Source organism: Labeo rohita, chromosome 16 (assembly GCF_022985175.1).
Source record: "Labeo rohita strain BAU-BD-2019 chromosome 16, IGBB_LRoh.1.0, whole genome shotgun sequence".
Taxonomy (NCBI): Eukaryota; Metazoa; Chordata; class Actinopteri; order Cypriniformes; family Cyprinidae; genus Labeo; species Labeo rohita.
In genome coordinates, this window is record NC_066884.1 from 5162639 (window position 1) to 5179394 (window position 16756).

The 16756-nt window shown below is 33.8% G+C and overlaps 1 protein-coding gene across 1 annotated transcript in view; it reads right to left on the reverse strand.

Moving 5' to 3' along the window:
- LOC127178634 (thrombospondin type-1 domain-containing protein 7A) overlaps positions 1-16756 on the reverse strand; it is a 157318-nt gene that overhangs the window by 20599 nt on the left and 119963 nt on the right. Inside the window, exons 14-17 of the mRNA XM_051131612.1 lie at positions 3919-4097; positions 2530-2535; positions 524-657; positions 274-427 (exon numbers count right to left, since the gene is read on the reverse strand). Coding sequence (XP_050987569.1) covers positions 274-427; positions 524-657; positions 2530-2535; positions 3919-4097 — 473 coding nt within the window. The remainder of the gene's footprint in view (positions 1-273; positions 428-523; positions 658-2529; positions 2536-3918; positions 4098-16756) is intronic.

Below are 16756 nucleotides of genomic sequence, written 5' to 3' on the forward strand. Positions count from 1 at the left end.
AACAAAAATACTAAAACGCCAAGTAAAATTTGAGTTTTGAAAACATAAAAATAAACGGCAAATCAAAATATTGTGCATAACCATAAAAAATAAAGTGGATAGCAGCTAAGTTGATTTGTTCTGAGAAATATTTGAGTTTACATTGAGATCTTTTAATTCCAGACTTGAGATTACTCTTTTCTTAGAACAACTGAGATATTACAGAGATCAAATCAATGCAGAGATGCAACCCTAGTGTGAACAGGGTTTAAATAGAGTAGCGCTAATCCTGACCAGGTCACATGAGGTCCAGGAACTCCAGTCAGACAGCACACAGTCCTCAGGACAGGGCAGTCTGCTCTCCCTCGTGCCCTGTGGCATCTCCTCTGGATCGCACAGATAGTCCTCCACCGCATCAGTGGGACCGTCCACTGTGTTCAGCATACACCTGCAGGACCAGAAAGATGAGCACAGTACAATGTCAGGGTGTTATGGATGGAGTAACAGTACAATAAATATGAGGAAAGGCATCTTTGACTCTCACCTGACTCTTCTGGTCTGAACGCCCTCGCCACAGTTCTCCTTCAGATCCACATTACTGACCTTCCACACGCTCCAGGGTTCAGCTACCCAAATATACTGACTGCAGTCACTCACGCACGGGACCACCTCATAGACCTGAAACACAAGGCCACCAACCACACATATACAATCATACACAATCCAACACTTCTCACTAAAAGAGTTGAGCTGGTTTGAATAAAAAGAGCACAATAAACTGTTCAATGAAATGTCAAAGTATATATTACTGTATATGAGCTGCTTTATGTCCTATTCAACGGAAATGTACTAAATTGTACTATGTACTAAATTTAATATGAACAATTGCAGTTTTTTGTTCACACTAAAATGTGGGACATTTCTACAAGCAGTTTAAAGCTCTGATTTTTCTGTGATATATTTTTTTTTTCTAAAAGGAAAAATAAGAATATTAAAAAAAGAAAAGAAATATATATAAATCAATTAAAATTAAAACAATAAACCCAACAGAATATTAATTCAGCAGATGGTCATAAGTAAGTAAATAAATAAATAAATAAATACCCATTAAAAGTAAAAATTAAATACAGAAACTAAATAAATAAATAAATAGATACATACATAATGTAAAACAAAAGAAAACCACCAGAATATTAATTCAACATATTGTCATAACTAGATCAATAACTAAAGTAAAATAATTTGAGTGAAAATAAATAAACCCAATGGAATATTAATTCAACAGATGGTCATAAATAAATAGATAATTAAACAAACAAACAAACAAACCCAAACAAATAAATAATAAACAAACATTTCAAAATAAAAGCAAAATTCAACAGATAATAATAAATAAATAAATAAATAAGCACTAAAAGAAATAAAAAGCTAAATTAACTACAGAAAATAAATAAATAAATAAAACATTTTTAAAAAGCAGGTTAAATTAATTACATGAAAATCAATTAATCAATCAATTTATTAAAATTAATTAATCAATCAATTAATTAATTAATTAATTAATTAATTAATTAAAATTAATCAAACATGTAAACAAAAAGAAAAACACCAGAATATAAATTTCACATATTGTCATAATTAGATCAATTACTAAAGTGATCTGAAGTAACTACAGAAAATAAATAAATAAATGAATAAATAATTAATCAATCAATCAATCAATCATTTATGTCAAAACAAAAACACCAGAATAATAATTCAACATATTGTCATAATTAGGTCAATTATTAAAGTGAAAAATTCTAATAATTTAAGTGAAAATAAATAAATAAACCCAACGGAACATTAAATAGATGTACATAAACAAATAAATAAACACACAAATAAATAAATAAATAATAAACAAACATTTAAAAATAAAAGCAAAATTAACTACAGAAAATAAATAAATACATAAATAAATAAATTAATTAATTAATAAATAAAACATGTAAGACAAAACAAAAACACCAGAATATTAATTTAACATATTTTAATAATTAGATCAATAACTAAAGTGAAAAGCTTCTAATAATTTGAGTGAAAATAAATAAATAAACCCAACAGAATATTATTTCAACAGATGGTAATAAATAAATAAATAAATAAGCACAAAAAGAAATAACAAGCTAAATTAACTACAGAAAATAAATAAATAAATAAATAAATAAATGTAAAAAAGAAGATCAATTAATCAATCAATTAATTTATTTAAGATATTAATTTAACAGAGTAAGTCAAAACAGTAACACTGATTCAAGTGTGCCAGTTGTCAGCGTGCCATAGCGTTAAGGTGAGACAAAGCATTTTCGTAAGGGATGCAACTTTTCATGGTAGGTTTATAGTTTATCTAGTAGTTCTTGCAACAAAAACATGGGATTTGTGCCTCTAATGCTTTAAAATAGTAATCTCACACCAAAGTGACAAACACAACAACATATAATGCATTAAAAGACATTTAAAAAACTCTGGATGAGAAATGTAAAAACGAAGAAAGAAAAGTGTTTTTACCTGTGCCTGTGGCCAAGCAGCATTAGTGGAGAATTAGAGAAAAATGTCATTAGAACATCTGCGTCTAGAGACCAATAATAAAAAAACATCATATTCAGTTAGGAATGCACTTCTTATTATTGTTTCTGTTTAAGAAACGGGAGCGCTTAAACTCAACATGAAATACAGCTTACAAAACCAGAAATGTCTATTAAGAAAATAAACATAAACACAGAGGGTTTTTTTTTTTTTTTTTTTTTTTTTTTTTTTTTACCTCTAACCACCCTAAATAATCTGTTGATCAATAAAAGGAGAGCATTTAATCTCAACATATTAAACCAAATCCAATAACGCATATTTGTCAAGAGTAAAGACCACAGAAACGCTTTGATGTGGAGTCATCTATTTCTAGCTAATCTCAGTTAGAAAAAAAAAATTAGAGATGAAAAGACAAGAATTTCTGAATAATTTGAGATTCACTTGTGAACCTATTTTTGGATTTTCACTGTATAATCAAAGCTAACGGTCCCAGAGAATGAGGGAAACTTTGAACTCTGTTTCAAAGACTAGTGAACTGCCTATGTAGGCAGTATTTTAAGATAATATAGGTGCGTTCCTATGCCTCAAGCAATGACAAATTAGCATGCTTGACACCTTCTTTTGGACAAAATTTTAAGGCAGCACTTTATGTATCCTTTTGCAATCCCATAATATGCTCAATCCAAACTACACCCATGGGGGATGAGGCAAGATAAATGATTTTAAGTATACTTATAATTTATTCAGCATCAAAAAGTAGCAATAAAATAGTTTAATCCAAATAAAAATGTATTATTTAATACAGTATTTGTATGTGCTATATCACTGATATACTATACAGTAGATTATGCTAATATTTTTAATTTGTGTATTTTTAAATGTTCTGTCTTTAATTTTTTGTTAGTTTAAGCAATTTAGTTGTTTTTGTCATTTTTATTTGTTTTTCTTTAGTAGTTTTATTAATTGTATTTATTACTAAAATTATTTTATTAATTAATTTATTAGATTTAGTTTTTTTATTTTCAGTTATTTTAGTACTTAAAGAAAAGCTAAACTTTATTTCACGTAACATTTTTTGTTTGTTACTTTTAATTAACTATAATAACACTCACTGTAAAAAAAAGTTGTTTTAACTTAAAATAATTTGTTACCCTGCTGCCTTAAAATTTTTTAGTTTAGTCAACTAAAATATTCCAGTTGTCACTTAACATTAAGCAATCATTAAGTGTCAATTAACATTAAGTAACTTGAAATTTCAAGTTGACTCAACTAAACATTTTAAGGCAGTAGGGTAACAAATTAATTTATGCCATTTAACATTTCATATCTTCAAAATTCTTTCCTCCATGCATACGGACGCGTGGTGTTTACCTGGTTAAGGTGGTCCAGTTTTGGACAGGGTCTTCCTCCATTGTAAGGCTTTTCTCTGAGCCATTTTGAGCGAACTTTGACCCCACTGCCACAGGATTTACTGCAGCGTGACCAGTTGGACCATTCGCTGAGTTTACAATCAGACGGGCAGGGGACGATGCAGGCCTCCTCGATATACCCTGAAAAACAGTACTGGTGGTCAATATGTATGTGAAAAAGGGAACATAAATACAAAACTGTGGCTGCTCATTTTACATGTCATATCTTGATATTTATTGGGATTTTTTGATGTTTTGTATTGCCTAATAAATAAATAAATAAATAAATTAGAAAAAAAAAGTTTCACGATACCCGCTCCATCCCGATCTGAATCTAAAGATTCATAAACATGCATTGAAGTCCGGAACTGAATCAAAAGATTCACAATCCATGCTCCAAAGTTTAAATCAGAATTAAAAGATTCATGAATCTGCTCCGAGGTTTCGATCTAAATTAAATGATTCTCAATCCGTGCTCCATAGTCCCGATCTAAATAATGATTCGTGAACCATTATTTTAGATCGGGACCTTAGAGCACAGATTGTCAATCATTCAATCCTCAAAACGATTCACAAATGCTCTCCAAATTCCTGATCTGAAACAAATTATTTGAAATCCACGCACCGAAGTTCAGATCTGAATCAAAAAATTCACGAATCTGCTCCGTAGTCCCGATCTGAATAATGATTCGCCAACCATCATTTCAGATCGGGACCTCCGGGCACAGATCACAAATTATTTCATTCTTGAAATGATTCGCAAACCCGCTCCACAGTCTAGATCTGACACAAATGATTTGTAATCCGTACTCTGAATTTCCGATCTGAATCAAACGATTCACAAATCTGCTCCGAACTTCCAATCTAAATTATATGATTCTCTGAACTTCGGAGCAATTCCTCAAATCATTTCGAGAATTTAATGATTTGCAATCCGCACACCGAAGACCTCGGAGTGCGGATTGCGAATTATTTAATTCTCGAAATGATTTGGGAAACTTCTCCGAAGTTCCGATCTGAATCAAAAGATTTATGAACCTGCACCCAAGTCCCAATCTGAATCAAAAGATTCACGAATTTGCTCCAAAGTTCTGATCTAAATCAAATGATTCACGCTCTGTAGTCCCGATCTGAATAATGATACACACACCATCATTTCAGATTATGTACTTTGGAGCACAGATCCTTTAATTTGCAGAATGATTTGTGAACCTGCTCCGAAGTCCAGATCTGAATCAAATGATTTGTGATCCACGCTCTGCAGTCACGATCTGAATAATGACTCACGAACCATCATTTCAGATCTGAACCTCAGAGCACGGATTGCGAATCATTCAATTCTGATGACTGAATGATTTGCGAACCTCTTCCGAAGTTCCGATTTGAATCAATAGATTCATGAACTCGCATCTGAATCAAAAGATTTTCGAATCTACGCCGAAGTTCCAATCTAAATCAAATGATTTGAACTCTGCGCTCCATAGTCCTGATCTGAATAATGATTTGCAAACCATTATTTTTGATCAGGACTTCGGAGCACGGATCACAAATTCCCGAATCATTCAATTTGCAAACTAATTCACGAACCTGCTCCGAAATCCCTATCTGAATCAAATGATTTGCGATCCATGCTCTGAAGTTCCAGTCTGAATCAAAACATTCACAAACAGTCAAAACATTCATCAAACAGATCGGTTCTAGGGTAACCGACTCACTCAACTGATTCGGTTTGTCTGTTCCTCCACTTTTCGCGTCTTCAGCTAAGTTTACATGACACTGTCAGTACTACTGCTGGCTTAGCCCGCTAGTTCTGTGACATTAAGCGAACAGAATATGATGTTTACAAATGAAATATCCATATTTCCATTTCAAAGATAACATCCAACACAAAGCTATGAACATATTCATTACTTCATTCATTATGAAGTAACTGGTTTACTGCTTACTAGTGAAAACACTCCATTATAATGACGGGCTGCATCTCAAAATGCATGTCAGATGAAAACATTGTGCATCATGGTTGTTTGTAGCTTAATTAACTATATTTGTAATAGTTCGATCACTGCAGTTGAGCTGAGCTGAGTATGTTTTAGAGCTGATACCTTTTCTGGTTAGGGGTGTCAAGAATAAATAAATATGGCACTAAAACCACCAGTAGGTGGCAGCAAGTCCCTGTTTTAATGAATGACTCATTGGATCATTTACTCAAATGATTCATTCAAAACAGCTGATTCATTAAGAAAAAAGAAAAAGGAAAGGGAAAAAAAGGAAAAGGAGAAAAAAAAAAAAAAAAAAAAAAAAAACACACAGGGTAAGGGAGACGTGGGCATGGCAGCCTGGGCATTACACTGGACTGATCCGTGCCGAACGTCATACCTTTTTAATGCATCACAAAGCAACTGACACACACTGCATTTCAAGGCTGATTATATAACTTCCACCTCCTCCTCATATACTCACATAATTATTGGTGTTGTTTTACCTCTTTCAGTCTTATTATCACTATGGTGATAATGTTAATAGTGATGATAATTATTATTATTGTTGTTATTATTATTATTGTTATTTTGATGATGATTATTATTAATATTAATATTGTTATTTTGTTTTTGTTTGTACTTTATTATTATTATTATTATTATTGTTATTGTTATTGTTATTGTTGTTATTATTATTATTATTATTATTATTATTATTATTATTATTACTTTCCTCTGCGTCTTGTCTCTATTTCTTTTCTCTTCCCTTCATCTTCTTAGACATCTTTTTCTACTGTCTGTTCCTCTTTCTTTTTTCTCTTTCTCTATCTCTTTTTTTTTTTTTCTTTCTTCTTCTTCCTGCTCTTTCCCTCTCTTCTAATAATAATGATTATTATTATTGTTATTATTATTATTATTATTATTTTTATTATTATTATTGTTAGTCCTCTTCCTGATTCCCAAAAACCCCCCCCCTCACCTCCTCATTACTATCATTAATATTATTACTAATAATTTTGTTATCATTACTATTACTACTGTTCTGATTTATCCTACGGTTATCTTATTATCATTACTATATTGTCATCTATTGTTTCTGTGTGCTTCATGTACTGTGACATATCCACCCAGTTATCTTTATATGCAAACACACACACACGCACACACACACACAAATGCACACATCTGACAGTTCCTGAACCATTGATTTTGTATTGCCTGTCTGTTTTTTTTTTTTTTTTTCTCTGTTTGTTTGTTTGTTTTGTTGGTTTATTTATCCCTGTTTGAGATCCCAATTTATGTACATCTTGCATATTCTAATAAAAAAAAAAAAAAAAAAAGAATGAAGCAAGTGACTGTCTTTATGAATGGATCATTGAATCATTGACTCAAATGATTTGTTCAAAAACAGGTTCATTCAGAAACTAAACACTGCAGTGTTTCTCTGAGATGCACTTATGTTCTGCTCCAGTTTTTGTATAACTGTTGTATAAAATTGGTTATAGCACATTTGCAATCACGCTTACACAATAATATTTAGGAAACCAGCACTGTTGCTAACCCAGGATCAGGTAGTCCAGCTAAACTTGGACTAGCTAATGATTATAAATAACCATCAAGAAACCAAGCAAAACAACCATGAGATTTAGCTGGATTTTCCTGCAGGGTAATGATAAATTGAACAGACTCGCTGATTAAACATGCCGCTTTGAAGTGGTTTTAAATCTTGATTAAAAATGAAAAGCAAGCTTGTACCTTGCAGAGAACATTATGAGGTGCATAAAAAGTGTTCAAGCAATTGGTATAAATAGGCATGTTTGGAGCCGCAGTATTTGTGTGGAGAGTTGGCTGCGGGGTCAGCGAATGTGATATGCTTTAGCGGCTAATGCTGAATTTTATTACTGCTGTTTGCTCAAGCCATGTGTACTTCCTACTCATTTGGCTCAAGAGGATCTGGCTTTTCCAAGTACATACTGCAGGCCCAATAAACACACACACATTATGTTGTCTCTGAACACCATATCCTTCACAGCAGCCTTTCAAGAGCGGCCAACACTTGGCTCAAATGTGGAAATCGCTGCTTCCAAAATACTCTGGTAAATAATACATTATAAAATGGATGCTTCTGGAAGCTGATTGGTCAGTTCAGTGTTCCAGTCATTCATAAGCACATGATTAAAACAGCTATGATGTCAAACATATGCTCACCATATCACTGCACAACACCCACAGAGATTATTAACCTCAGCTTACATGACATGTGCTAAATCTTTAAGCACAGGGTTTATAATACATGTGCTTAATGTGTAAAATTTGTTTCCTTAATATTTTAATGTAGATTAATAACAGATAAGCATGCATTTAAAAGCATACACACACACACACACACACACACATACACATAAATATAATATTGTTGTGCTTCTTGGGTGTTGATTGCTTTGCACAGCTTGTTTTGATACAAAAATAAGAGAAACACTTGGACGAAGGTCAGACTGACTGTTTTCAACCTTGTTTTTGTTTCCTAAAACAACCAACTGGCCAGTTTTATTTGTTTTATTCCTTGCCAAAACCAATTATTACAAGCATTTGGCGCTTGCTGAGTGTTCATTTTGGACTCTGCGTGCAACTGTGTGAAACTATGGTGCTAATGACGACATGAGTATCATGCATCAGAACAGTTTAATGAGGAGACTAGATGTTATTTAATAAAATATATTTTGTATATAGAAAATTAAGCCTTTTTAGGACCTCTTAATTTTTTTTTTTTTTTTTTGCATTTTATTTTCTTGACGATTAACATTGTAAAATGATATATATATATATATATATAATCATTTTACAATGTTAAGCGTATATATATATATATATATATATATATATATATATATATATATGATTATATATATATATATATATACATAAAATTATACATTTAAAATTTGTATATAAAAAAATAAAATGATAATAATAATATATTTAATATGTAACACACACACACACACACACACACACACACACATATATATATATATATACACACACACACATGTAATTAACCTTTGTTAATGGTACAACACTTTTTGACATTGTAGAATATCTAAAAGTAAATATCTAAGAATATCTAAAAGTAAAATCATTTTGTTTAAATAAAATAAATCAATCCAAAAAATACAATTATTAATAAACCAATTAATTTATTTAAATGTACAATTAATAAAATCAAATAAACTGTTATATACTGTACAATGTTAAAATACACTGAAACCAATTAAAAAAATATAAGAAATTATTATTATTTTTTTTTATTATGGCTCAGCCTTTTTAAAATTCAAATAATGTCACAAAGCAAAACATCTTAGAACCTAAAAGTCCTAAAATAGACATCAGTTTCTTATACATAACATAACTTTTTGTTTCTTTCTTTGAAAGCCAGACATATTCTTGACAGGTTTTGTGAGATTCCCTCAAATACCTTAGTCCTAATTTAGCTGAACACCAGCTCTACCTGACATTTAAAACGTGGCACATCTTGTGCTCCTAACAAGCAATTTGAACACAAGCCGTGAAACATGTACCTAAATGGGTTTCTGATTGAAAAATCAAAGCAATTAATCAGAGACCTCTAGGCTGAGTTTCACAGCCTCTTCTCCCTCGTGGTCGCCCGCCCGAACGATTAACCAGGATCTGACACGGCCGTGACGGGCCGGAGGAGATAGATACTGCAGCGACCCAAAATACCCTGCACAGTCACAATGCATCTGTATAAAGCGGCTCCGCCGTCTCTTCTGCCCCTCGGTGTTAAGACATGCCAGGCCTGTTACACGGCTAACACAGAGGAAACGCCCTTTAGGTTGAGAAAACAAGGCCTACTGGCCATGTGCTGACCATTTGACCCAACACGCAACATTCTCTGTCTCTACAGCCACTTCAGAGAGAGACCGTTGCGTGTTGGGTCAAATGGTCAGCCATCGGCCTTCAAACATGGCGGATCTCGTGTTACTCTTTTGTGCCCGCAGTGACCTCATTCCTTCAACACATCCATATCCTGTCTGAGTTCTGACCCCTGAAACAGCAACACACACAGATGCACACTAAAGAGTGAGTCATCAGAGGAAAAAAAACAAGTTACTTGCACAGTTTCTTACTCTGAAAGCCTTAGGGAACAGCTCAAATTCTGTCAAAAACAGCCTGCTCCAGTACACTTGGAAAATAGAACATAAATCATACAGTACAGAATAGTCAAATCGCTTTTATTTCTATAGATATTTATACAAAACAGATCGGGTCAAAGCAGCTTCACAGCAAAATCATTTGCTGCATGTAACTCAATTATTCAGCTTTAAAAGACAATAATGCTATTAATTAACTCAAGTAAGTTTAGTGTTGGTTCAGTTCAGATCAACAACTGACTCATACTGAATGTTTTTGGGTTTAACAGTTTATAATTAGGCATGACTGTGTAGGGTATCAGAGCGAATCAGACAAACTGAAGATTAGATCAGAACAATGCTGAAACCAAAGAGCCAAATTCCACAAAGACGCCCAGGCTGACCAGACAACGTCATAAATCTGTCCATGATACCCTGGCACCAGCCAGCCTGAAGTAAGCCCAACCAACCAACTCCTTCACAGCTTTGAACAACTTGCAACATTAACACAAAAGAACACAATTATTGATAATTCCAAGTCAGAGAGAAGATTGTCCATTTTGGAGCAAGAAACCCAAAATTAATGGTCAAAGATCACGAGGAGACCAGACCAAGATTCCTTCTAAATTCTTTTGTTCCTCAGAACATGCCCTATGTCTTTTTGCATAAATCTGCACCAAAATGATGCTTAAAAGGACTTATAAATGTATAACTCCCTACTATGTATGTTACCCACACATTTGTCTATTATGTTCTAGTCACTCGTTGTGTATGTCCTTTTAATAACTATTGAATAAGTTTTATATTTGTGTTTGGTATGTATGAGTTTGAAAATTCATGCTTTAAACGTTTCTATCATTCAGTTCTTTGTAAAATGTATGGTATTCTTGTTATAGAAATCATGTCCAAATTATACTCTGCAAGACCGGGAAAATTCGGACCATGTGACTGATAACGTGTAGATTTATGTTTTGGGAGTAGAAACATAAGAATATCCTGAGTTAAGACAACATCTAATTAGTCAAGACACCATTTTGGGATGTGTCCAAAGTAGGGCTGTGTATTGGCAAGAATCTGGCGATATGATACGTATCACGATACAGGGGCTGCGATACGATATGTTGCAATACACTGCGATACTGTAAACAAGGCAATATATTGGGATATTTCTTATTTTAAGAATAGGATATACTTTAGGGAAAGCTGTAATTAAGAACACACCACCATATTCAAACCTTAGCAAAACGTTCAGTTCAAAAAGTTCAAAAGATCAGTCCCTGTAACATTCTTATTGAATTACTTTTTGTGCAGTACAAGTAAAGGGGGAAAATAAAATGCCTTTTTAAATGTACAAAATGTAAGCTTTTATAAACAGACTGTATATATTTTTAGACCCTGCTTTAAAGCTTCACAGTTTACATTTACAATTGTAACATACAAATGCACTGGCATGTTTTAAGATCAATCAGTGCAAGTTTCTTTCAGCTGAAACTGCTCAGACTCACATTTTAGTCTGGGACTAGGCTTAAAGGGGTCATCGGATGCCCATTTTCCACAAGTTGATATGATTCTTTAGGGTCTTAATGAAAAGTCTATAATATACTTTGGTTAAAAATTCTCAATGGTTGTGTAAAACAACACCCTTTTTACCTTGTCAAAATGAGCTCTGCAAAAATCATCTCATTCTGGTTGAGGCTGCTTTAAACGCAAATGAGCTCTGCTCCCCCGCCCCTCTCTTCTCCCTGTGGAGTGACGAGCCTGTTTACTTTAGCCGAATTAGCTGCGTTTAGCCGTTAAACTTGCTAACTAGCACATTATTAGGAAAGGCGATCGCAAAGATTCATAACCCTTATACTCACTTCTGCTGTAAGTGAAGCAGGATCACGAATGATTTGCGTGAACATAGACGGATATATGTAGATTGGGAGGCCCATTCCCTTCACAAACAAATGTAATCTACTGCATCTTCAGCGGCTCAGATGTCGGGAGTAAATGACGACCCATACGTTCATTATTATATCCAACACCTCAATCGCTCATTTCTTGTCTAACGTACATCCCTGCTCCGGCATCAAAACATGGAGGTTGGACTGCTACAACTGATCTTAGGTAAGATGCTCATGTCAATCAACTATCGTGGGAGTGGCCTCTGTTCAACTTTGTACACCAAAGCGGGTGCAGGAACTATTCTTTCATCCTCCATTACTAGCAGTGAACTACATTAACAATAACATTAGTGGCATGCCTTTATGCTAATATTTCCTGTCACTGTTTAAGTTCAGAAATAAGAAGACTGCCATCTAGCGGTCAGGATATAAACTCAAAACGAAGCATCTGCCATGAATCTAGTATGATTTTTTAAAAAATATCGACATTTTGTTTTTGAGAATTGATACAGTATCGGCAAAAAAAATATTGCGCTACTCACGTATATCTATATTTTCTTACAGCCCTAGTCCAAAGCTGAGTTTAAAAGCTCAGGACACCATACAATTCAGCTTTTAGTTTGTTTTTTTTGCCTTCACTTCTAGCCATGCTTTTTGCCATCACTTTTGCCTCCACTTTTTGCGTTCTTTGAGCGCTTCCTGGCTTGCACGCCAGCCACTCCTCTAAAAACAAAAACAGGAGATCATCACATTTCTTTCTTTTACTTTAATCTTTTTCTTTCCATTGAGAGTTTCATATTCGTAAGTTAAGTTTTGCTGCTAAGCAACTTTAATCAATGTACATGACTCCATCCTCCAGCAAACGCCCAAGACATCACTTCAAATGACCACAAACTTCCAGCCAATCAGCAACCTTGGGGAACCCCTTTCTGCAACAAAGTCATCAAAGGGAATCCCTTAACATAAAGGCAACGCAAGTACAACCTCCAGATTCTAGCTGAACTGGTGCATTTGACATAAAGTTTAATAGCCTCATTGAGAAACCCATTGCGGGGTTGATTAGATGATTTAACGTTGTTTAGGTCTCAGCAATTGCATATGTTGCTATAAACTTGGGATTTCATATTTTGACTCTTCTTAGCTCATTCTTTCCTCACTTTTTCTCTTTCTGCAACCTGTGTGAATACATGTGTCTATGTGTTAGATGTTAGATTAGTTTATATGTCTTAGATTTATCCAATAAAGTCTTATTTATACTGAAAAGAAAAGTATCTTGTGTTTTGTGCTAATAAATAGTGTTTTCACTATATTTTGGATAGTATTTGGATATCCATTGCAGAGTTGATGTTATACAGCTCGTTCCATGAATCACTGGCCAATTCATTGATCCGCCGTAGAACGAAGATTCTGTTCAAATTCCCTATAAAATATTAAATAATTCCCTTTGAGCTAAATTGACCAGTTTCCCTTACAACCGTATGTTCATTTTCCAGTGAACTAATCTTTTGAATCAGGCTGTGAAAAACAAACCATAGTCTTTAAAGTTTGTGAACACAGCATTAAACTTTCATGTTAAAAACATGTTAAAGAGGACATATACTGAAAATCAGACTTTCTCCATGTTTAATCGGTATAATCGGGTCCCCTGTGCATCTGCTGACCCAGAAAATATGAAAAAGGACAACCCAGTAACTTCTGGTAAGCCTTTCTCCGCAAGTATGTGAAAACACAAGCTACTCAGATTTCGACAAGACGTGGTAATGGGATCTTCTTATAATATTACAGCCCTTTAATCTGCACATTTCCACCCACGGCGCCGCCATTGTGTTGTGTACCAGTTCTAATGCCATGGTGAAAGTTTAAAGAGAGCATGTTAACTGTTCTGTCGTTGGCTGCACAGATGAGCACAGAACACTATTTAGAGTCCCAGTCTCAGAGGAGACAAGAGAGTAGTGCATTTATTGATTTATTTACTGTATATTACACTGCTGCCACACAGATATAATATAAACATGCAATTTCTTTCCCAGCTGTTTACGTTCTCAGACATAACCGACTGTTTTTGTAACTCATGTGTTTTTAACATAAACTTGTGTGTATTTGACCGTTTAAGCGCAATAAGACATGAAAGACAACTTAGTTTAGTAATGGCATTCTGCTTTCTGAGTGTTTGCTTCAGATGTGTGTGCTCAGAAAACCCTATAGCAGAAGTTTAAACTAATATGGTTTAAAACGCATGATTTCAACGCGATAGATATAAAAATCAAAACCAAACAGTTTTTTTAAGCAGAATATCTGCGATATGAGCTTTAAAGGCACGGCCCTATTCTGGAAAAGGGGGTAGCAGCTCATTTGCATTTAAAGAGACATGCACGCCTGTTTCTGCTTCTACTCAAAATGGGCATTTTCAAAATGATATAATAAACGATCTGTGGGGTATTTTGAGATGAAACTTCACAGACACATTATGGGAACACCTGCGACTTTTATTACATTTTGTAAAAAGGGGCATAATAGGTCTCCATTAATATTTTATTCAAGATATTTTTCTTACACTATCTTATGCTCACCAAGCCTGCATTTATTTGATCATAAACACAGTAAAGACATTAAAATGGTGAAATATTATTATTATTTTAAATAGCTGTTTTGCATTTGAATCTTTGATCTTTTAAAATGTATTTTATTTCTGTGACGCAAAGCTGAATTTTCAGCATCATTACTCCAGTCTTCAGTCACATGATTCTTCAAAAATCATTCTAATATGCTGAATTGCTGCTTAAGAGATATTTATTATTATTATCAATGTTGAAAACAGTTGTGCTGCTTCATATTTTGTGGAAACCATGATAAATGATAAACCATGATAAAAACAAAAAAAGAAAAATGTTACCGACAGCACGCACATATATTGTGCAGAAGTTGTCAATTTTTTTAATAATTTCATTATATTTATCAATTTGTGCAGTATTTCATGAATTATGTTACTAAATTTAGAACCAGCATTCGAATGTATAAACTATATCTTTTATTACATTGCATTTCCTAATACATTTTTTTTCTAAAGATTTTGTGGGCTTTGATAAAAATCACATTGATAAAAAAAATACATATATTCTTTATAATAAACACAGTGAATAAGTTGGTAAATGTAAATAACTAAAAAAAATATAAAGAGTACATTTAGAAAAATCTTATTGACCCAAAAAATGGTAGTTTCAGTAATCGGAAGTAAATACTAGACTTACTTGTGCTGCATTCAAGTTAGACATCAGAAAAACATTCTGAAATAAACAAGCATTCATGTTTAGCTCTCTTTTGGAGTAAAGAAATAAGAGCATTTAACGATTCACTTAGTAGCCTGAGGCAGCATGTAAGACAGAGATTTCTGTTAAGAGGAGCTGTAGTGATTAACTGAGCGAGTGTGAGAGAGAGAGAGAGAGAGAGAGAGAGAGAGAGAGAGAGAGAGAGAGAGAGAATGGCTCCGTTCCAAAACCTAGTGAACTGCCTTCTAAGACACATTCTTAAAGGAGAAGTCCACTTCAAAGATTCACATATAATGTACTCACCCTCTTGTCATCCAAGATGTTCATGACTTTCTTTCTTCAGTCGTAAAGAAATTATGTTTTTTGAGGGAAAGATTTTCTCAGTATAATGGACTGATATGGTGCCCCGATTTTGAACTTCCAAAACGCAGTTTAAATGCGGCTTCAAACAATCCCAAATGTGGTAGTAAACGATCCCAGCCGAGAAAGAAGGGTCTTATCTAGCGAAACGATTGGTTATTTTCATTAAAAAAATACAATGTAAATACATTTTAATCTCAAATGCTCGTCTTGCCTTTTTCTACATGAGCTCTGTGTATTCTGCCTCAAGACAGTTAGGGTATGTCGAAAAACACCAATCGTATTTTCCCCCTCAACTTCAAAGATCATCGCTGCAGAAGTTCCGACCCAGTTTTTGCAACATGAACATGCAAAGAAGATCAAACACCCTTGACAAAAAAGGTAAAACAGCAATACAGGATGATTTCAAAGTTGAGGGAGAACATGAGATGGGAGTTTTTCGACATACCCTAACTGTCATGAACCGGAAAGTTCAGGCAGAGTATGACAAGACGAGCGGTTGACATCAAAAAGTGTATAAATTGCATTATTTTTCTTAAAATAACTGATCGTTTCGCTAGATAAGACCCTTCTTTCATTTTGGAAGTTTAAACTTGGGGCACCATACCAGTCTACTATATGGAGAAAAATGCTTAAATGTTTTCCTCAAAAAACATAATTTCTTTACGATTGAAGAAAGAAACACATGAGCATCTTGGATAACAAGGGGGTGAATACATTCTCTGTAAATTGTTGTTCTGGAAATGGAGTTCTCCTTTAACAAAGATGGAACGTCAAAAGTGACTGATTTGGAATGTTCTACATGACGTGTTACTCTAATAAGCACAAAAATACACTGTACACATACAAACTGAGCAAAGTACTCCATATTTAATTTGATTTCATTGTCTTTATCAAAATTTGTGTGGTGTTTCATGAATTATGTCACTATATTTAGAATCAATGTTCAATTGTAGCATCCACATCTTTTTTTTGGCATTGAAGCTGTCGTAATGTATTATGGGAATGTCTTTTCTGTCAAAGATATATGCATAACTGCCTTCGGCGTTACCTTGAAATGCTGCCTACGTAGGCAGTTCACTGAAGCATAGCTTTTGACAGAGAGAGTAATGAGATTGAGGAAAAAAGATCTGCTGATGACATCACTCTGAAGAGTGT